This window comes from Natator depressus, chromosome 6, assembly GCF_965152275.1.
Source record: "Natator depressus isolate rNatDep1 chromosome 6, rNatDep2.hap1, whole genome shotgun sequence".
NCBI lineage: Eukaryota > Metazoa > Chordata > Testudines > Cheloniidae > Natator > Natator depressus.
In genome coordinates this window covers 127,928,703-127,943,860 of record NC_134239.1, presented here as the reverse complement: position 1 = coordinate 127,943,860, position 15,158 = coordinate 127,928,703, and the positions used below count along the sequence as shown (strand labels likewise).

Genomic DNA, 15,158 nt, shown 5'->3' with positions numbered 1-15,158 from the left:
CCGTGCCAGTGTAGACGGTGCACCAGCAGAGCGCTCTCCCAGCGCTCGTGCCATGACTACGCAGCCACATTAAAGCACTGTTCAGGTCAGGAGTGTTTCTTAGGAGATTTGGGTCATCTGTTTAACTTGCATCAGAATCAGATTTGGAAGTCTAAATGGTTTGGGAGCACACAGATCTGGAAAGGTAATGGCTCGAGCGCATTACCACTGAACCTTTAAAACTACACTTGTCCTGCAGAAAGGGAGGGTCTTTAATTTCACAAACATCCAATGAAATTCACTCCTGATGCACAAATGGAATTCTATCGGCTCTGGAAATGTGTCATGTCCCCTGGTACTGTTATCCGTTTCTGATTGGTGGGAGGCTGCTACAGCACATCCCATGAAAGTTAGCTTCAGCAAACTCTTCCCTTCCTCGCAATGCAGCATGTGAGGTTTTGCGTCCTCCCCTTTCGACAGCAGTGGGAATCCTGCCGGAGTAAGGAATGAAGGATCATACCCAGAGTCAGATAGCTGATGAACAGCAAGATGTGTAAGATAGCAATGCTCAGTTCTGGCACTTGGAAAATGTGTTTGTGCATGGACCTTATGTTCATCTCTATCACAGCAGTTATGAATCCTGATGAATCACTAATGACCTTCAAATTCAGACTGAAACACTTTCAGCTTTCCCTAATTGGGTGATGAAGTCATACAAATAGACATGTCTTTTAAGCCGTTAAGGAAGACTGGTTCTGAATGATATTTTTTCCTCCCTCTTTCTCTTTGTCTTGCATGTTACGGGACAGTGAACCTAAGTACTGACATAATACATCACTGCCTGCAGAAATTGTGAAAAGCTGACAGGTATGGTCATCTGAATGATGCTTCTGATTTATTCTATTACTCTTCCAGATGATCCTATGGCAAGTAAAGATAATGCACTGATAACTTTCTGCTAGAGAGGCAACGCCTGAGTGCACAGAATGTCATTCTCCCACATGCATCCATCAGGCCCCAACACTGCATTTGCCAGCTAACAATCTTCTCTCTCTTTCCACTTCACTCCTGTCCCAGTTAGTAAGATGAGCACTGCTAAACTGTACAGCTGGAGTGCATGCTACACTACATCGAAAGCTCAGGTGTGTGAGGCTGTTGCTCATAGGCTCTGTCTTCACTGCCTTTGTGATAAATAAACATGAAGATAGAAATTAGCACTCCAAGTATCTGAATCACTGATTGTTTTGTCTGTAAGTCTGTGGCCCAGTGCATAGAGCACTAGACTGGGACTCAGGAGACCACGGATCTATTCCCATCTCTGCCACTGACCTGCTGTGTGACCTTTGGCCAGTCACTTAATCTCTCTGGGCCTCGGTTTCCCCATCTGTAAAATGGGGATAATGATACCAACCTTCTTTGAGATCTACTGAGGAAAAGCGCTAGAGAGAGTTTAGGACCCAATCACATGGCATAAAACACTGTATGTCATTGTCCTCAAACTGACACACACACAAAAACAGCACATGTCCCCCAGTAAAGTGTCCATATGGACAGCGATGATGTCTGACCTCGCAAAGGGAAAAACACTGATTACATACTCCCTCCACCTTCTGAGAGGCTTGATGCTGGGGAACGGCCTCTCCACTCATCTTCTAAGGGAGGGAAGGAGCTGTAGTCTCCCTCCACAAGGCTGAGATCTGGGAGCAAGGAGAGTCCGGGAGCAAGGAGAGTCCAGGAGGCACTGGAGGAAGAAGCCCTGGATGCCCTCTCCCTCCTCAAAGAAGACTGTTGGCAAGGAAGAGACATTCTCAGGTGCAGATCACTCCCTAAAGACAGCGCTGTGGAGTGCTCTGACAGCCTAGTGAGTCATGGTCAAAAGATGAACCAAGGATGGACACCAGTATGGACACTGGTGAGCACCACAGGGGAAAGGGGAAAAAAGTCTTCATGTGAAACTTGTTTCGTTGACTGTGCATCCTGCCTTCTCTCTCTGGCCTTGGGTGACATGCCAGAGTTTTGACAACTACTGTTACCCTGTTTTACAGCTTTTCCCTCTGAGATGGGCAGCACTTGTGTAATTCCTTTGATGTTTTTTTCTCGTCCCTCACACCTTGATACTGTTCCAGGAGGCTGGCAAGTGCAACAGTGAGAGCCTGTTTACCAAATGTGATAATAGCCAGCCCTAAACATCCTGCTAGATCCTTTGAGTGTTCAGAGATCTCTCCTCTCTCTATCAGACAGATGTTACTAACTCCCTTCCTCAGCTGGTCTAGCTGGGGGACCAGAGAACCCCCAGTGTCTACGCTAGCTTCTGGCAAAGGTGGAAAATGGTGAAAGGCAGCCCTGGCCTCTCACCTACTGGGGTCCTGCAGGGCCAACACAGCCCAAGAAAGGAGGCAGCACTGGCCATGGAGGAGGCATGGGAAGGCCAGCTAGGGGGTGTAAAAATCAATGCATCCCTGTGGGCAGCCGGAGGGTTCTGCTGGAGCACTGAGTGCAACATACAGCTGCCCACCATTGGCAGAAAAGCGGAGGAAGGGCAGCCCTGGGTGCAGTGGTCCAGGCCTAGATGAATTCAGAGTTTACAGTCTGGGAGGAGAAATCTGAGGGAGTGGATCCCTGGGGCCAAAGCCCTTCTGATGTCACTCAGAATCAGACCCAACCTGGCAGTTCCCTTCCAATGCTGAGATTAAGGTCTGAGACAAGGGTCCCCCTTCTCCCGGTCTTCCGGATTTGCTGCAGCCTTCTGAAGGTTTGTGATGGCCAAGGATGCTTCTTGTTCTCCTTCTGAGACTTGTTGACAGCATTCTTCTGGATCCAAGGCTTAAGCATAACTATGGCAGAAACTCCCTATCGCATTTGGCTGTGTGTGTAGTTTACAGCAGAACTTCCTTCTCCTCATCTTCCTCCCAACTGTTTCTTAGACGCCTCTAAGGGGCAGGGACATGGAATAACTACTGGTGTCAAAGTGGGAGAAAAATTCTCCCTTAATATCCTGGACGGCTGTCCTAACAGATAAGCCTAAGGTCACTGTGGACCATTCCCCTCTATTCGACATTGGTGAGGCCTCATCTGGAGTACTGTGTCCAGTTTTGGGCCCCACACTACAAGAAGGATGTGGAAAAACTGGAAAGCGTCCAGCAGAGGGCAACAAAAATGATTAGGGGACTGGAACACATGACTTATGAGGAGAGGCTGAGGGAACTGGGATTGTTTAGTCTGCGGAAGAGAAGAATGAGGGGGGATTTGATAGCTTCTTTCAACTACCTGAAAGGGGGTTCCAAAGAGAATGGAGCTAGACTGTTCTCAGTGGTAGCTGATGAAAGAACAAGGAGTAATGGTCTCAAGTTGCAGTGGGGGAAGTTTAGGTTGGATATTAGGAAAAACTTTTTCACTGGGAGGGTGGTGAAACACTGGAATGCGTTACCTAGGGAGGTGGTGGAATCTCCTTCCTTAGAAGTTTTTAAGGTCAGGGTTGACAAAGCCCTGGCTGGGATGATTTAGTTGGGGATTGGTCCTGCTTTGAGCAGGGGGTTGGACTAGATGACCTCCTGAGGTCGCTTCAAACCCTGATATTCTATGATTACCCTGGAGGGACTGAGAATGTTTTTTTTGAACTAGCTATCACCACCTTATCACCCCAGACAGGGGCATGCAGGGGCACGGCCCTCCCAATAATCATCGGGGCACAGAACTTCTCCGGTCCCAGGGTCACAGAGGCAGGGAAGAGCGAGCTTCTACCGGGGTTGGGAGGAAGAGTGAGCTCCTCCCAGGACCAGAACCGGCAGGGGAAGGTAGAGGGAGTTCCTGCCGGGGCCCGGGGTGGGGAAAAGAGCAAACTCCTGCTGGGGCTGGGTTGGTGGGGGGTAGCAAGCTGCTCACAGGGCCAGGTGGGGAGCGGGGGAGAGTGAGCTCCTCGGGAGAAGGGGGCTCAGATTGGTGTCTCTCTGCTTTTCAGATCTCACAAGCCTGCCCGACTGCCTTCCTGCTCGCTAGAAACATGCAGAGTGATTTAATGCCCTCGTCACTGCACCGTTGGCCAACATGTCTCACTTCTTCTCTCTTGGCCATAGAATCATAGAATGTCAGGGTTGGAAGGGACCTCAGGAGGTCATCTAGTCCAACCCCCTGCTCAAAGCAGGGCCAATCCCCAATTTTTGCCCCAGATCCCTAAATGGCCCCCTCAAGGATTGAACTTACAACCCTGGGTTTAGCAGGCCAATGCTCAAACCACTGACCTATACCTCCCCATCATATTGTCCTGTTGATCTGATCCCTGTGAACAGTTTCCAGGCCAGCGCCAGAATGGATTCTGGGACAAGTGCCAAGCACTCAGTCAGGGACACATTGTCTCCTTGCCCATCGCCTCTGAAGTTGGAGAGCTGGAGTTCCAGGCCATCTTCTCCATCCCCGGCTGCAAGGCTTTCAGGGTCAGCCACATGGCAATCACGGTGAGGGGATGTGCTGCAGGGGAGCAGTCTGACCAGACTCCTAAGAGTTTTTCAATTTGTCTGTGGTCCTTCAAAGTGGACTTGGGACAGCTGATAACCTACAGCAGCTGTCTGCACGGTTTGGTCTGTTTGTACTGAGGTGATCCGGTTGCTTCAGGAGTTACCTGTTTCTGCCCTCCTTTTTATTCCTGGAAGAGTGATAGAATCACCCCTGCCGTTCCCCTCTGAAAATGCACCTCAGCTTCTCAAATGGGTGGCAGGTTTCCTATCTTCACCTTTCTGATCTATTGTCCTGCTGGCTCACTGCATGGCAAGCCCCTGACTCCCTGAGTGTGGATCTCTGGATACTGGGCCACAAGCACACGACCAGCAAAAGTTATAAATTTCAGTGCAGGTTTTTCATGGACTTTAGGGTAATTGCATGGAGAGGAAATCAGGGGCATGAGCTAGGCCTGGCTCATGCCCTTCAAACAAAATGAGTTGACTCCGTGGTGGCCATCTAGATTTTCACTATCATCTACCTGAGGGGCAATGATTTGCTCACTCTAACCAGCACGGGCCTATTTAAGCCTCTGAAACAGAACTTGAGAAGGGTCAACTAGGTTGTAGCCAGTTGCTTTTCTAGCTTGGTTGGTGCTGTTTCTGTGGTATGTTAGATGAGGCCTGTGGTGGACCAGGACAAGATGATGGACAATCAAGCCACCAAGTAGTTTCCACAGATGGCTGTAACGGAGTGTGGTGAGATCTCCCAGCAACTCTGTGGAAGTCAGGAAGTGAGGAACATATTTCTGATGGAACAGGCATCAATCAATCCATCACCTGGAATGGATGGGAGTTATCCCATGTGGAGAGACTGTACCACGATGCTGGTGGCTAGCACTGGTATATGAGGCCTTCTTTTGGGGCCTGGTTGACACAGCCTATAGACTGTAAGATGAAAGCAAGTGGATTTTTCTTTCCTGATGGATGTATCCGTTCAGAATAAGAGAAATGACAGATTGATAAAGGCAAGTCAAGCTCCTCCTCCTTATATTGCTTCCAGGACTTCCTGACCTAGGGCTTGGAATTCCTATGCATTATTCAAATAAACTCGCCGCCTCGTCAGTCATTCAGACCAACAAGGAGTCAGTGTGGCCAGTAGACTTTGCCCTCTTTATATCCTCTCCTCACCCTCATTACATTGTTACAGTATGTCAGTCGTGCTACACCAAAGAGCCTGGGAAACTTCAGGGCATCTGTTTTAAGGGGCTTTTATAAAAAACAAGTAGTTTCAGGTTTCACTTGGCATAAGATTTTGGCTAAAGAGGGAAACTGATGGGGGGACGAGGTCTTTGAATAATGAAAACGTAGAATGGGGTGTTGTGCACCGATGACCCTACGATGCCTGTATAGTTGAACGGTGTTTTGCTAGGTATTATAGATAATAAAACCAACTGCATGAGTACTAATCACATACTCCTGTGACCCCTGATTGTACAATCAGACCCACATGGGTGAAAGCTCCTGATCGGATGGATCCAAATGCAGGATGAGGGCCATGGCTCATACAGATCACGTGTGAAACAAACCCCAAATGGAACACTGATTGCAGGGTATGATGGTTGTAGAGGAGTGGGTGGAATTTTTCCGTGGGGTGGGGTGGGGGGGGATAGATGAATCTTACACATCTTTGACAGAGCCAGATGAATTTCAGCTACCTGGACAAGGCCTCCAGAGGATCTGACCACTTCACAATCATTAAATGTATATATACACTCAGAAATTCACTGGGAGGCAGGGAAGTGCTATTAGGCCCATTTTACATTTAGGGGAAATTAAATGGTTTGCCTGCCCAAGTCATACAGGAAACAGCTGTGACAGAACAGGGAATGGAATCCAGGCCTCCCACGTCCTGGTCTGGTCCCCTAGCCACCGGACCATCCTTCCTCTCCTTCCTATTATTCAGAACTTTTCTCCTATTGCACTTTCAACGGCCAAGGGCTACGGAAACATTTTAAGAAGTCACACATGACTCAGGTCCTACCCATGCATTTCAAAACTGATTTATGGGGCTAACATTTTAAAAGGGGCTTCCCATGTTATGTCCACTAGGACAGGGAGCAGGGCAGTTGCCGTGGGCACCAGCTTTCAAGGGGCACCGCCCCATTGTGCCACTCGGGCGTTTTGTTTTTCTCTCTGCTGACTGGCTGGCTTTTTTTCCTGGTCCACCCTACGGCAGGGAGGTGCTCCCAAAAATGTTTTCCACCCCGGTCAGCAAAAGGCGTTGGGTCATTCCTGCTTACACAGCCTCTTTCTGTTCCCATTCTCTTAACATTTAAAACACCACCACCACAGATCAACTCAAACAGCTCCTCCTGATATCCATGGCATGTTACTGAGGACAGAGGGCAGCATTATGGCTCTAAATATAAAGAAGGAGTCTGACAATGAGGAGGAGAGCTATGCAAGAGAGCGTTTACCACATTTGACTCAAGAGAGTGTTTATAGCGTGACAAAAGGTGATGTTGTCAATGCCAAGTATTACTGCTGTGACAAAAGACAAATAGGAGACTCTGTGGAAAAACTGGTTTCAGAGTGAGCAGCCGTGTTAGTCTGTATCCGCAAAAAGAAAAGGAGTACTTGTGGCACCTTAGAGACTAACAAATTTATTTGAGCATAAGCTTTCGTGGGCTACAGCCCACTTCATCGGAAGCACAGAATGGAACATATAGTAAGAAGATACATATATACATACAGAGAACATGAAAAGGTGGAAGTAGCCATCCCAACTGTAAGAGGCTAATTAATTAAGATGAGCTATTATCATCTCATAGCTATAGCTCATCTTAATTAATTAGTCTCTTACAGTTGGGATGGCTACTTCCACCTTTTCATGTTCTCTGTATGTATATATGTATCTTCTTACTATATGTTCCATTCTATGCATCCGATGAAGTGAGCTGTAGCCCACGAAAGCTTATGCTCAAATAAATTTGTTAGTCTCTAAGGTGCCACAAGTCCTCCTTTTCTTTTTTATGGAAAAAACTAACCTTCTACTTTAGTGAAATTTAATAAGCCTTTTAGAAACTGGGCAGCACGTTTCTGTGCGCATGGCAGGGTCAGAATGAGGCTGTTCCATAATACCTCCTTACTCTGCTGCAAAATGTGATGTGGTATGTGTGTTCTTTGCTGGCTTACTCCATTGGCCTGTGTGACATCCATGACATACCTCAGATCAGCGTATAGGGGAACAGTGGGGGCCAAATACCTAACTTGTTTCAAGACTGAGCTCCCTAAGTTTAGGGAGGAGATGATCTGATGAGCCTGCCTACAATGGCATGTGGCCCATCAACAACAGCTATTAGCAAATATCTCCAATGGCTGGAGATGGGATGCCAGATGGGGAGGGCTTTGAGTTACTACAGAGAATTCTTTCCCAGGTGTCTGGCTGGTGGATCTCACCCATATGCTCAGGGTCTAACTGATCACCATATTTAGGGTTGGGAAGGAATTCTCCCCCATGTCAGATTGACAGAGACAAAGGCAGGGAGTATTCGCCTTCCTCTGCAGTGTGGGGCAGGATCATTTGCTGATTTGAACTAGAGTAAATGGTGGATTCTCTGCAATTTGAAGTCATTCAACCAAGACTTGAGGATTTCGGTAATTTAGCCAGAGGTTATGGGCCTAACACTGGAGTGGGTGGGCAAGGTTTTGTGGCTGGCAATGTGCAGGAGGTCAGACTGGATGATCACAACAGTCCCTTCTGGCCTTTAAGTCTATGGGTCTATGACAGTTAGCATAACCTGATGAAAGTTGTAGCCATGTATCATATCAAAGACAGGAGCTATAAGGCACAAAACACTGACATGCTTTGCCTGTGTACTTTAACACAAATTTGCGATTTTAACCTATCTGGAAACATACATTCATTTGTACTGGAAAAACTGAATAGCAATCCTTTTTTTTTCTAGTGATGGCAGAAAGAATATTTTCTATTATAAAATATATTTTCTAGATTATAAAAAAGTATAAAGCAGCTTTCATTTGGACTTGGTTGAAGGGCCTTTGCTGTTTTTTTTCAAACTCATGAGAGAAAGGAGACAGTCAGTTTTGCTCTATTCATATTTGATTTGACATACCGGGGGGAGAAAACCTTTTTAATTTATAAAAACCCAATCATGGGTAACAAATGCAGAAAGTAACTGACTCTACCAGAAAGCATTCCATACTAATCTAAGGATTTTTGTTGTTCTGTGGCTGCAGTAACAATGGGGGCTGTGTCAGTCACTAAAATCAGCCACTGGTAAAAAAATGCAAGAAACTGCAATATTCATGCATATGTGTTCACATGAGTTACAAGCCATCCATCTGTTCAGAGAGAAACACACGCACTCCATACGCATTGGAAGATACTCTTAGCTGAGACAATTGCCAACAGAGAGAGATACTTTTTAGTAAGACACAGAAATGAGCATGCATTGAGTACCTAAACCACAATGGATGCCTATGGGATTTTGCCAACTGGGAGCAGCATGAGCCCCAGTATTCCCTTACATACTCATTAAAACACAGCTGCCTGCCCCACACCCAATGTCTACTACTAGATGCAAACAGCTGCACCACCTTCCTTTGGGGAATAGAGCATCATCTGCCACCCATCCAACCTTCTGCCTTCTGTTCATAGGAGCACCACACTCTGGAAACCATGAGTCCAAGTTATGGGGAAGCCTGCTAGGTTCGCTCCTCTTCTCTTGCACGCGCACTGAGGAAGAGCCAATATTGGACCTTTAACTTGTAAAGCCAAAGTCGAAGGGAGCAACCTTACCTGTACTGCTGGATATGTTGACATCAATGCTGATATCGGATATACCACCGCCTTTCAGGGATGCCACACAGGTGTACGTTCCAAAGTCAGTGAATTTCAAGTCGATGATGTCCAGGTTGGTGGTTCCAGGGGAAACATCAGGGTCAGTCTGGGTGATGACCATCCTTTCTGAGCTACGCAACGGGCGTCCGTTTTTAAACCAACTGAATGTGAGCTCCTCAGAAGGAACAGCTTCCACCTGGCAGGAGATTTTCACCTCACGCCCAATCTGGATGTTGTCGTCTTTGTGATAGGGGTCAGGCGTGATCCAAAACCGGCCTTTTTTTAAGGCTAAAATATAAAAATATGCCCACAGTTAGTCTAATATGGTACAGCTCTTGCCACCCGAGTCCCCCAATCCTGCAAACCCTTACGCCCGTGCACATCAGTGGTCCCACTGAAGTCACAGTAAACTACTCACGTGCGTAAAGTCAAACACATGGCTTAAACGTTAGCTGGATCGGGTCCTTAATTAGCGTCATAGCCACGGCATACATATGCATTGCTAAAGCTCTCACCGCTATTGTCATGCAAACAAGGAATAGACACAGTAAATAAATCTGGCTGAGCTGCTGGCAATTGAAGGGTAATAAAAATAGTTCAAGATTCCTCAGTGTTGGCTGTGTGTTGTTCTAGGTAGATCCCCGCCCCGCCCCCCCCCCCCCCCCCACTGTCCTATCAGAGTGCCTGAAGATAAGCTTGATGAAGATAACAAAACACAGAGATCAATCTAATATCACTAGAATGATCAGCAGTGTCATCTCAAATCTATCTGCAGACAGGGACAGCCGTGTGGAACAGCCCATGGGAAAAAGCAAACAAACTCCTAGGCTAAAATCCTTCCTGAGGTACACACATGTGGCTCTTCCCCCCATCAATGGCCTGGATTCACCCCTTGTCATACCAGTGCTCACAGGCTGCAGCCTCCACAGGCTTGTCTCAGTGGGGATCCCACTGCCAGCAACTGCAGTCCCAGAAGTGGCCAGGTAAGGAGCACACCTGGAGCATGGATGCATCCTCTGAGCAGCCTCCCTTAGTCGGTCTGTTCTGAAGTTGCAATTTAAAGCAATTTAAATTTAAAGCTACCCTTCCCCAGTGTATTCCCCATGAGAGGCTGTGCAAATGTAACCCACACACCTTCTGGGTATGGTGGTCTGTCCCGTCTAGTGGCACTGAGACCACTTAGAGAGAATTAATGAGTCTGCTCTACAGCCTTAGCTAAGATCGAGTTGGCTTTTAGCTCATGTGGTAGAGGCTCATGCACTAAGCTCCAGAGGTCCCAGGTTCGATCCCGCCCACCAGCGCCCGGGGTCTGTCAGTGTTATACAAACACAGCATGCCCTTCCTAGGGATGAAGCGGGGCTGCCTATCCCCGGTGGGGCAGCGCCTGTCAAAGTGAAGTGAGGCCAACATGTGCGCACACAGCTGGGGACAGAATGTTAACCAGAAATTGCAGTGACAGAGCTTGCCACAAGCATCAACAGGTTTTTGAGGTTTTTAAATTAATCATAAAGTTATTTTCTTCAGTTCACTAGGACAAGAATTAATTAATATTAATCCTCAACCCTCCAGCCAACTAGGGGAAGTACTGTCCCAGTTTTACAGAGGAAGAACCTGAGGTAAAGAAATTAAGTGAGGGCTTAAGGAGATAGTGTCAGAGCCAGTATTAGAATTCAGGTGATCGAGGTCCCAGCCAAGAATGCTAATTGCTTCCCCATGACACTCTCTTGAGCTAGGACAATCTTCAACCGATGAAAGTCACTAACACAAATTCAGCAATTTGCCATAAAAAAGCAACTTGATGGCATACTTCAGACATTTGTTTTCAATATTTTTGTTTAAAACTAACATAAAACTATCCTGAAACTATGGCAATTTGAATTGGCAAAGCAGCTGGTATGATGCTAATTTTTGGAAGCTGTTCCACAGTCAACCATTAAGCTCTTTAAATATGTATAACTTCTGACATACTGCATGTAAATGCTACTCGTATAATCTCTCTCTCTCAGAATATATTTCTCTATATATTCTGTGTCAAACTGAAAAGCCCCACAAGGAAAACACCAGTTGGAAATTTTATAAACAAATATTCAGGCTAAACACAAAAACTGGAAGACAAATATTTAAATCTGACATTTCTGCTGCATTATGTGACTTTTTAGCATAGTGGAAAGTTCCTTTGTCCGTCCCGCCCCTTATTCCTGCAACTGCTCATACAGTGCTTCATGCATGGAGCATTCTGGGGTGAAATTAGGACACACAGCAGCATTCCCCTGTCCGGCCTCATGTATTTAGATGCTTACAGCAAATGAAGTGTGACATTGTTACAAATGGTAAAGGCTGTGTACTGAAAATTTTCTTGTCAGGATACTCATACTTTGGGTAATAAACAGTTTGCTCATATGCAGAAAGTATAACAGGATGAAATTGAAATGAACTTATGAGGTACAAAGCAAGCTAGGAGAGCATCCATTGTCAGCTGTTTATGAAGTGTTGAAAATGCTAATTCAGACTCTCTGTTAGCTCAGTAACTCTTGGAATAAAACTGCTTGACACTTCATTGATAATATTTTAATTGTATTTTTTATCTTTTTTTTTTCTTTTCATCCTCTACCCACAAATCTAAAAATCTTTCCAAATCTAGATAGCAGCCCACAAACAGAAAGAGATGGACAAACACACAGACAGTAGACACACAGAGACACAGTAACAAACTTGGTCTGGTGAAATAGCATAACCATCTTAATCAGAGAATGAAAGAATTGATTTGCTTGTAGCACAGGTTGGCGAACACAAGAGGTTATTGGAAACTCGGGTACTTCATTGTTGAGGTATATGGATGGCTGCTAGGTTTCTAATAAAGTATTTCTGGAATCTTGAAAGTTTCATGAATTTTAGTATGAAAAAATTCATGTCACAATATGCTAGTCGTTATTCATCATTTTTTACACTGTTTAAAAGTTGCAATCAACCGCACAGGAAGCAGAAACCGACCCACGTGGCTTAGCTGACCAACCCAACACAACAAATAAAGAAACGGAAAATTCTCAAAGTGAACATTTGTAGTCAACAGCTGCAATTTGTTCAAATATCATTTCCCACAAATACACGGATGTAACAAATACACAGATGTAATAAATACACTCACACTTTGCAAACAGGAGGGGGGGGAGTTAAATAAATGATGTAAGGAATAATTCAGTCAGCTCTGTTTAGTAGTAAAATCACCAAGCTGGTTTCAATTCTGAATCATTTTTCCCCTTGCCTGCACACAGTGAGTTTTAGCCATTTCTCTTTCCCAGCAAGTGGATAGCAAAGTTGAAACGAAAGCTTTAAATCTCATCCATTCCTCATTTTGGCTAAAACCATAAGAGCAACTGTAAGCTAAGGAGAAAGGGAGTCTCAGGCTTCAGGCCATAAGCCTCATGGGTCAGGAACACTCCCTTCATTGCCCATGAACTACATTGCACAGTTGGCTCCCAGCAAGTGAGGTATGGTTTTGTTTGCTGTCTTATTTTTACTTCTGAGGAAGCATCAGGTATTAGCAACAACCAGCGACAGGGTATTGGATGTGACCAGACAATGTTCTGACCGGCTACGGCAAACCCTGTATTTCTAAAACCACTGTAATGACAAAAGTAGTTTTCTGTCAGGTAGGCCCCAGGGGTTCCTGTACAATACCCACCTTAGCCAAATCATTTTCCCAAAGGAGATTCACGGCACAGAAACAGGGTGCTGAAACACTGTATTTCTTGTTAGGAAGTACAGGAGCCTATAGATCCCATAAAATCGGACCTAGTGAAAGCTTCTGTGCCATTCCTCTCCTCCTCTCCCTTCTGCTCTCCACACACGAGGCTCTCCCTTCACACGCCATCCCACTTTCCTAGCCTCTCAGCAAGCATCACAGCCATCGCTCACAGCACCAAGGACTCCCAATTTTACACCTGGTTAACAAGAATGCTTCTCTCTCTCTATGGTCGCATTCTCCAGGAGCCTCACAAAACCTGCATTGCCATTGCCAACACGAGAGGAACAATTTTGGTTTTATAATCATAGCCCTAAAGCATTAAGTACCATTGTTAGCCAATCAACATCCATGGCTCCCTAACCTCACTCACTTGCAGGGGGCACAGTTCAGTTCCACGATTAGCAGTTGGAAATCGATTCATTTACCTCAGAGCTCATTCCTTTCCTATTACATTCGCTGGTTACACAGGGCCGTTCTAGTCACACATTCAGGTTGTAAGAGATCCAGGAGCAATAATCAAAGCTTTCCATGTTCTAAACATTTTTTGAGGGACAACTGTCCAAATAAATTGACACCCTTCAGGCAGCCACACCTTCCTTGCCCACAAAAACGTCCTCACTCTCCCAAGAGACGCTGCCCCTCCTGGGTGCTGGTTTTTAGGAGGTTGCCAGGTTCCCCTGGTAAAGAATCACAGAAAGAAAAGGAGTACTTGTGGCACCTTAGAGACTAACCAATTTATTTGAGCATAAGCTTTCGTGAGCTACAGCTCACTTCATCGGATGCATACTGTGGAAACTGCAGAAGATATTATTATATACACAGAGACCATGAAACAATACCTCCTCCCACCCCACTCTCCTGCTGGTAATAGCTTATCTAAAGTGATCATCAAGATGGGCCATTTCCAGCACAAATCCAGGTTTTCTCACCCTCCGCCCCCCCCCACACAAACTCACTCTCCTGCTGGTAATAGCCCATCCAAAGTGACCACTCTCTTCACAATGTGTATGATAATAAAGGTGGGCCAAACCTGGATTTGTGCTGGAAATGGCCCACCTTGATTATCATACACATTGTGAAGAGAGTGGTCACTTTGGATGGGCTATTACCAGCAGGAGAGTGAGTTTGTGTGGGGCGGGGGCGGAGGGTGAGAAAACCTGGATTTGTGCTGGAAATGGCCCATCTTGATGATCACTTTAGATAAGCTATTACCAGCAGGAGAGTGGGGTGGGAGGAGGTATTGTTTCATGGTCTCTGTGTATATAATGTCTTCTGCAGTTTCCACAGTATGCATCCGATGAAGTGAGCTGTAGCTCACGAAAGCTCATGCTCAAATAAATTGGTTAGTCTCTAAGGTGCCACAAGTACTCCTTTTCTTTTTGCGAATACAGACTAACGCGGCTGTTACTCTGAAATCAATCACAGAAAGGGTCACTTTCTTCTAGTGTTGAGCAAGAAACTTCATGAGAATAAGGAGAACAGTGTTATCTCTAATCTCATCTACCGTATTTCCCTCTCTGCTTCATTGCAGACCTTTTGGCTTGCACTCTGCCCAGCCCAGTTCCTATTATAGCTGGAAGGATCAGGACACATACCCTCATAGAGGGAAAGCCTAGGGATTCACTAACTGCTTTCTTCCCCGGGCAACCTAATGCTCATCATCAGAATTAACTAGTGAAGATTCTCCCTCCACACTTGTAAACGTTCCCCTGAGAGGAGATTCACGGGCAGCTGAAGGCAGGTTTCCTAAGGCTGCACGACTCCCATGGAAGATTCTTTCAGTCACAATGGCTGGAAGAGCAGCTGGGGCAGTGAACAGCACTGAAGCGCTCAGTCTCTGTGCCAATATCCCGACTCTTGCTGCACTGAGCTAGATTCAGGGGATTTCTCCACAGGCTTGTGGACCTTCTGTAGAGCCAGGAAGCAAAAGCTGACTCCAAGATCTGAGGTGCAGAATGCCAGATCCACAGGCTGGATGAAGCCTCTGACGGGCCTCAGGGCATTTAAATTTTCTGCCCATACACTGCCCCCTCTCAGGAGCACCCCACCCCCTCCCCATCTGTTAGGAGTTGAAGTATCACCTATCCCTTGAAAGTTTATTTCTAGCTATATTTTCAATAAGGTCTCAGGGTTTACG

At 46.0% G+C, this 15,158-nt stretch overlaps 1 protein-coding gene across 4 annotated transcripts in view; it reads right to left on the bottom strand.

Annotated features, from left to right (window-relative positions):
- Positions 1–15,158, bottom strand: part of MDGA2 (MAM domain containing glycosylphosphatidylinositol anchor 2) — a 644,994-nt gene that overhangs the window by 220,178 nt on the left and 409,658 nt on the right. For all 4 annotated transcript variants that reach the window (XM_074956572.1, XM_074956573.1, XM_074956574.1 and 1 more), the window contains exon 7: positions 9,235–9,564. In XM_074956572.1, the coding sequence (XP_074812673.1) occupies positions 9,235–9,564 (330 nt within the window). The remainder of the gene's footprint in view (positions 1–9,234; positions 9,565–15,158) is intronic.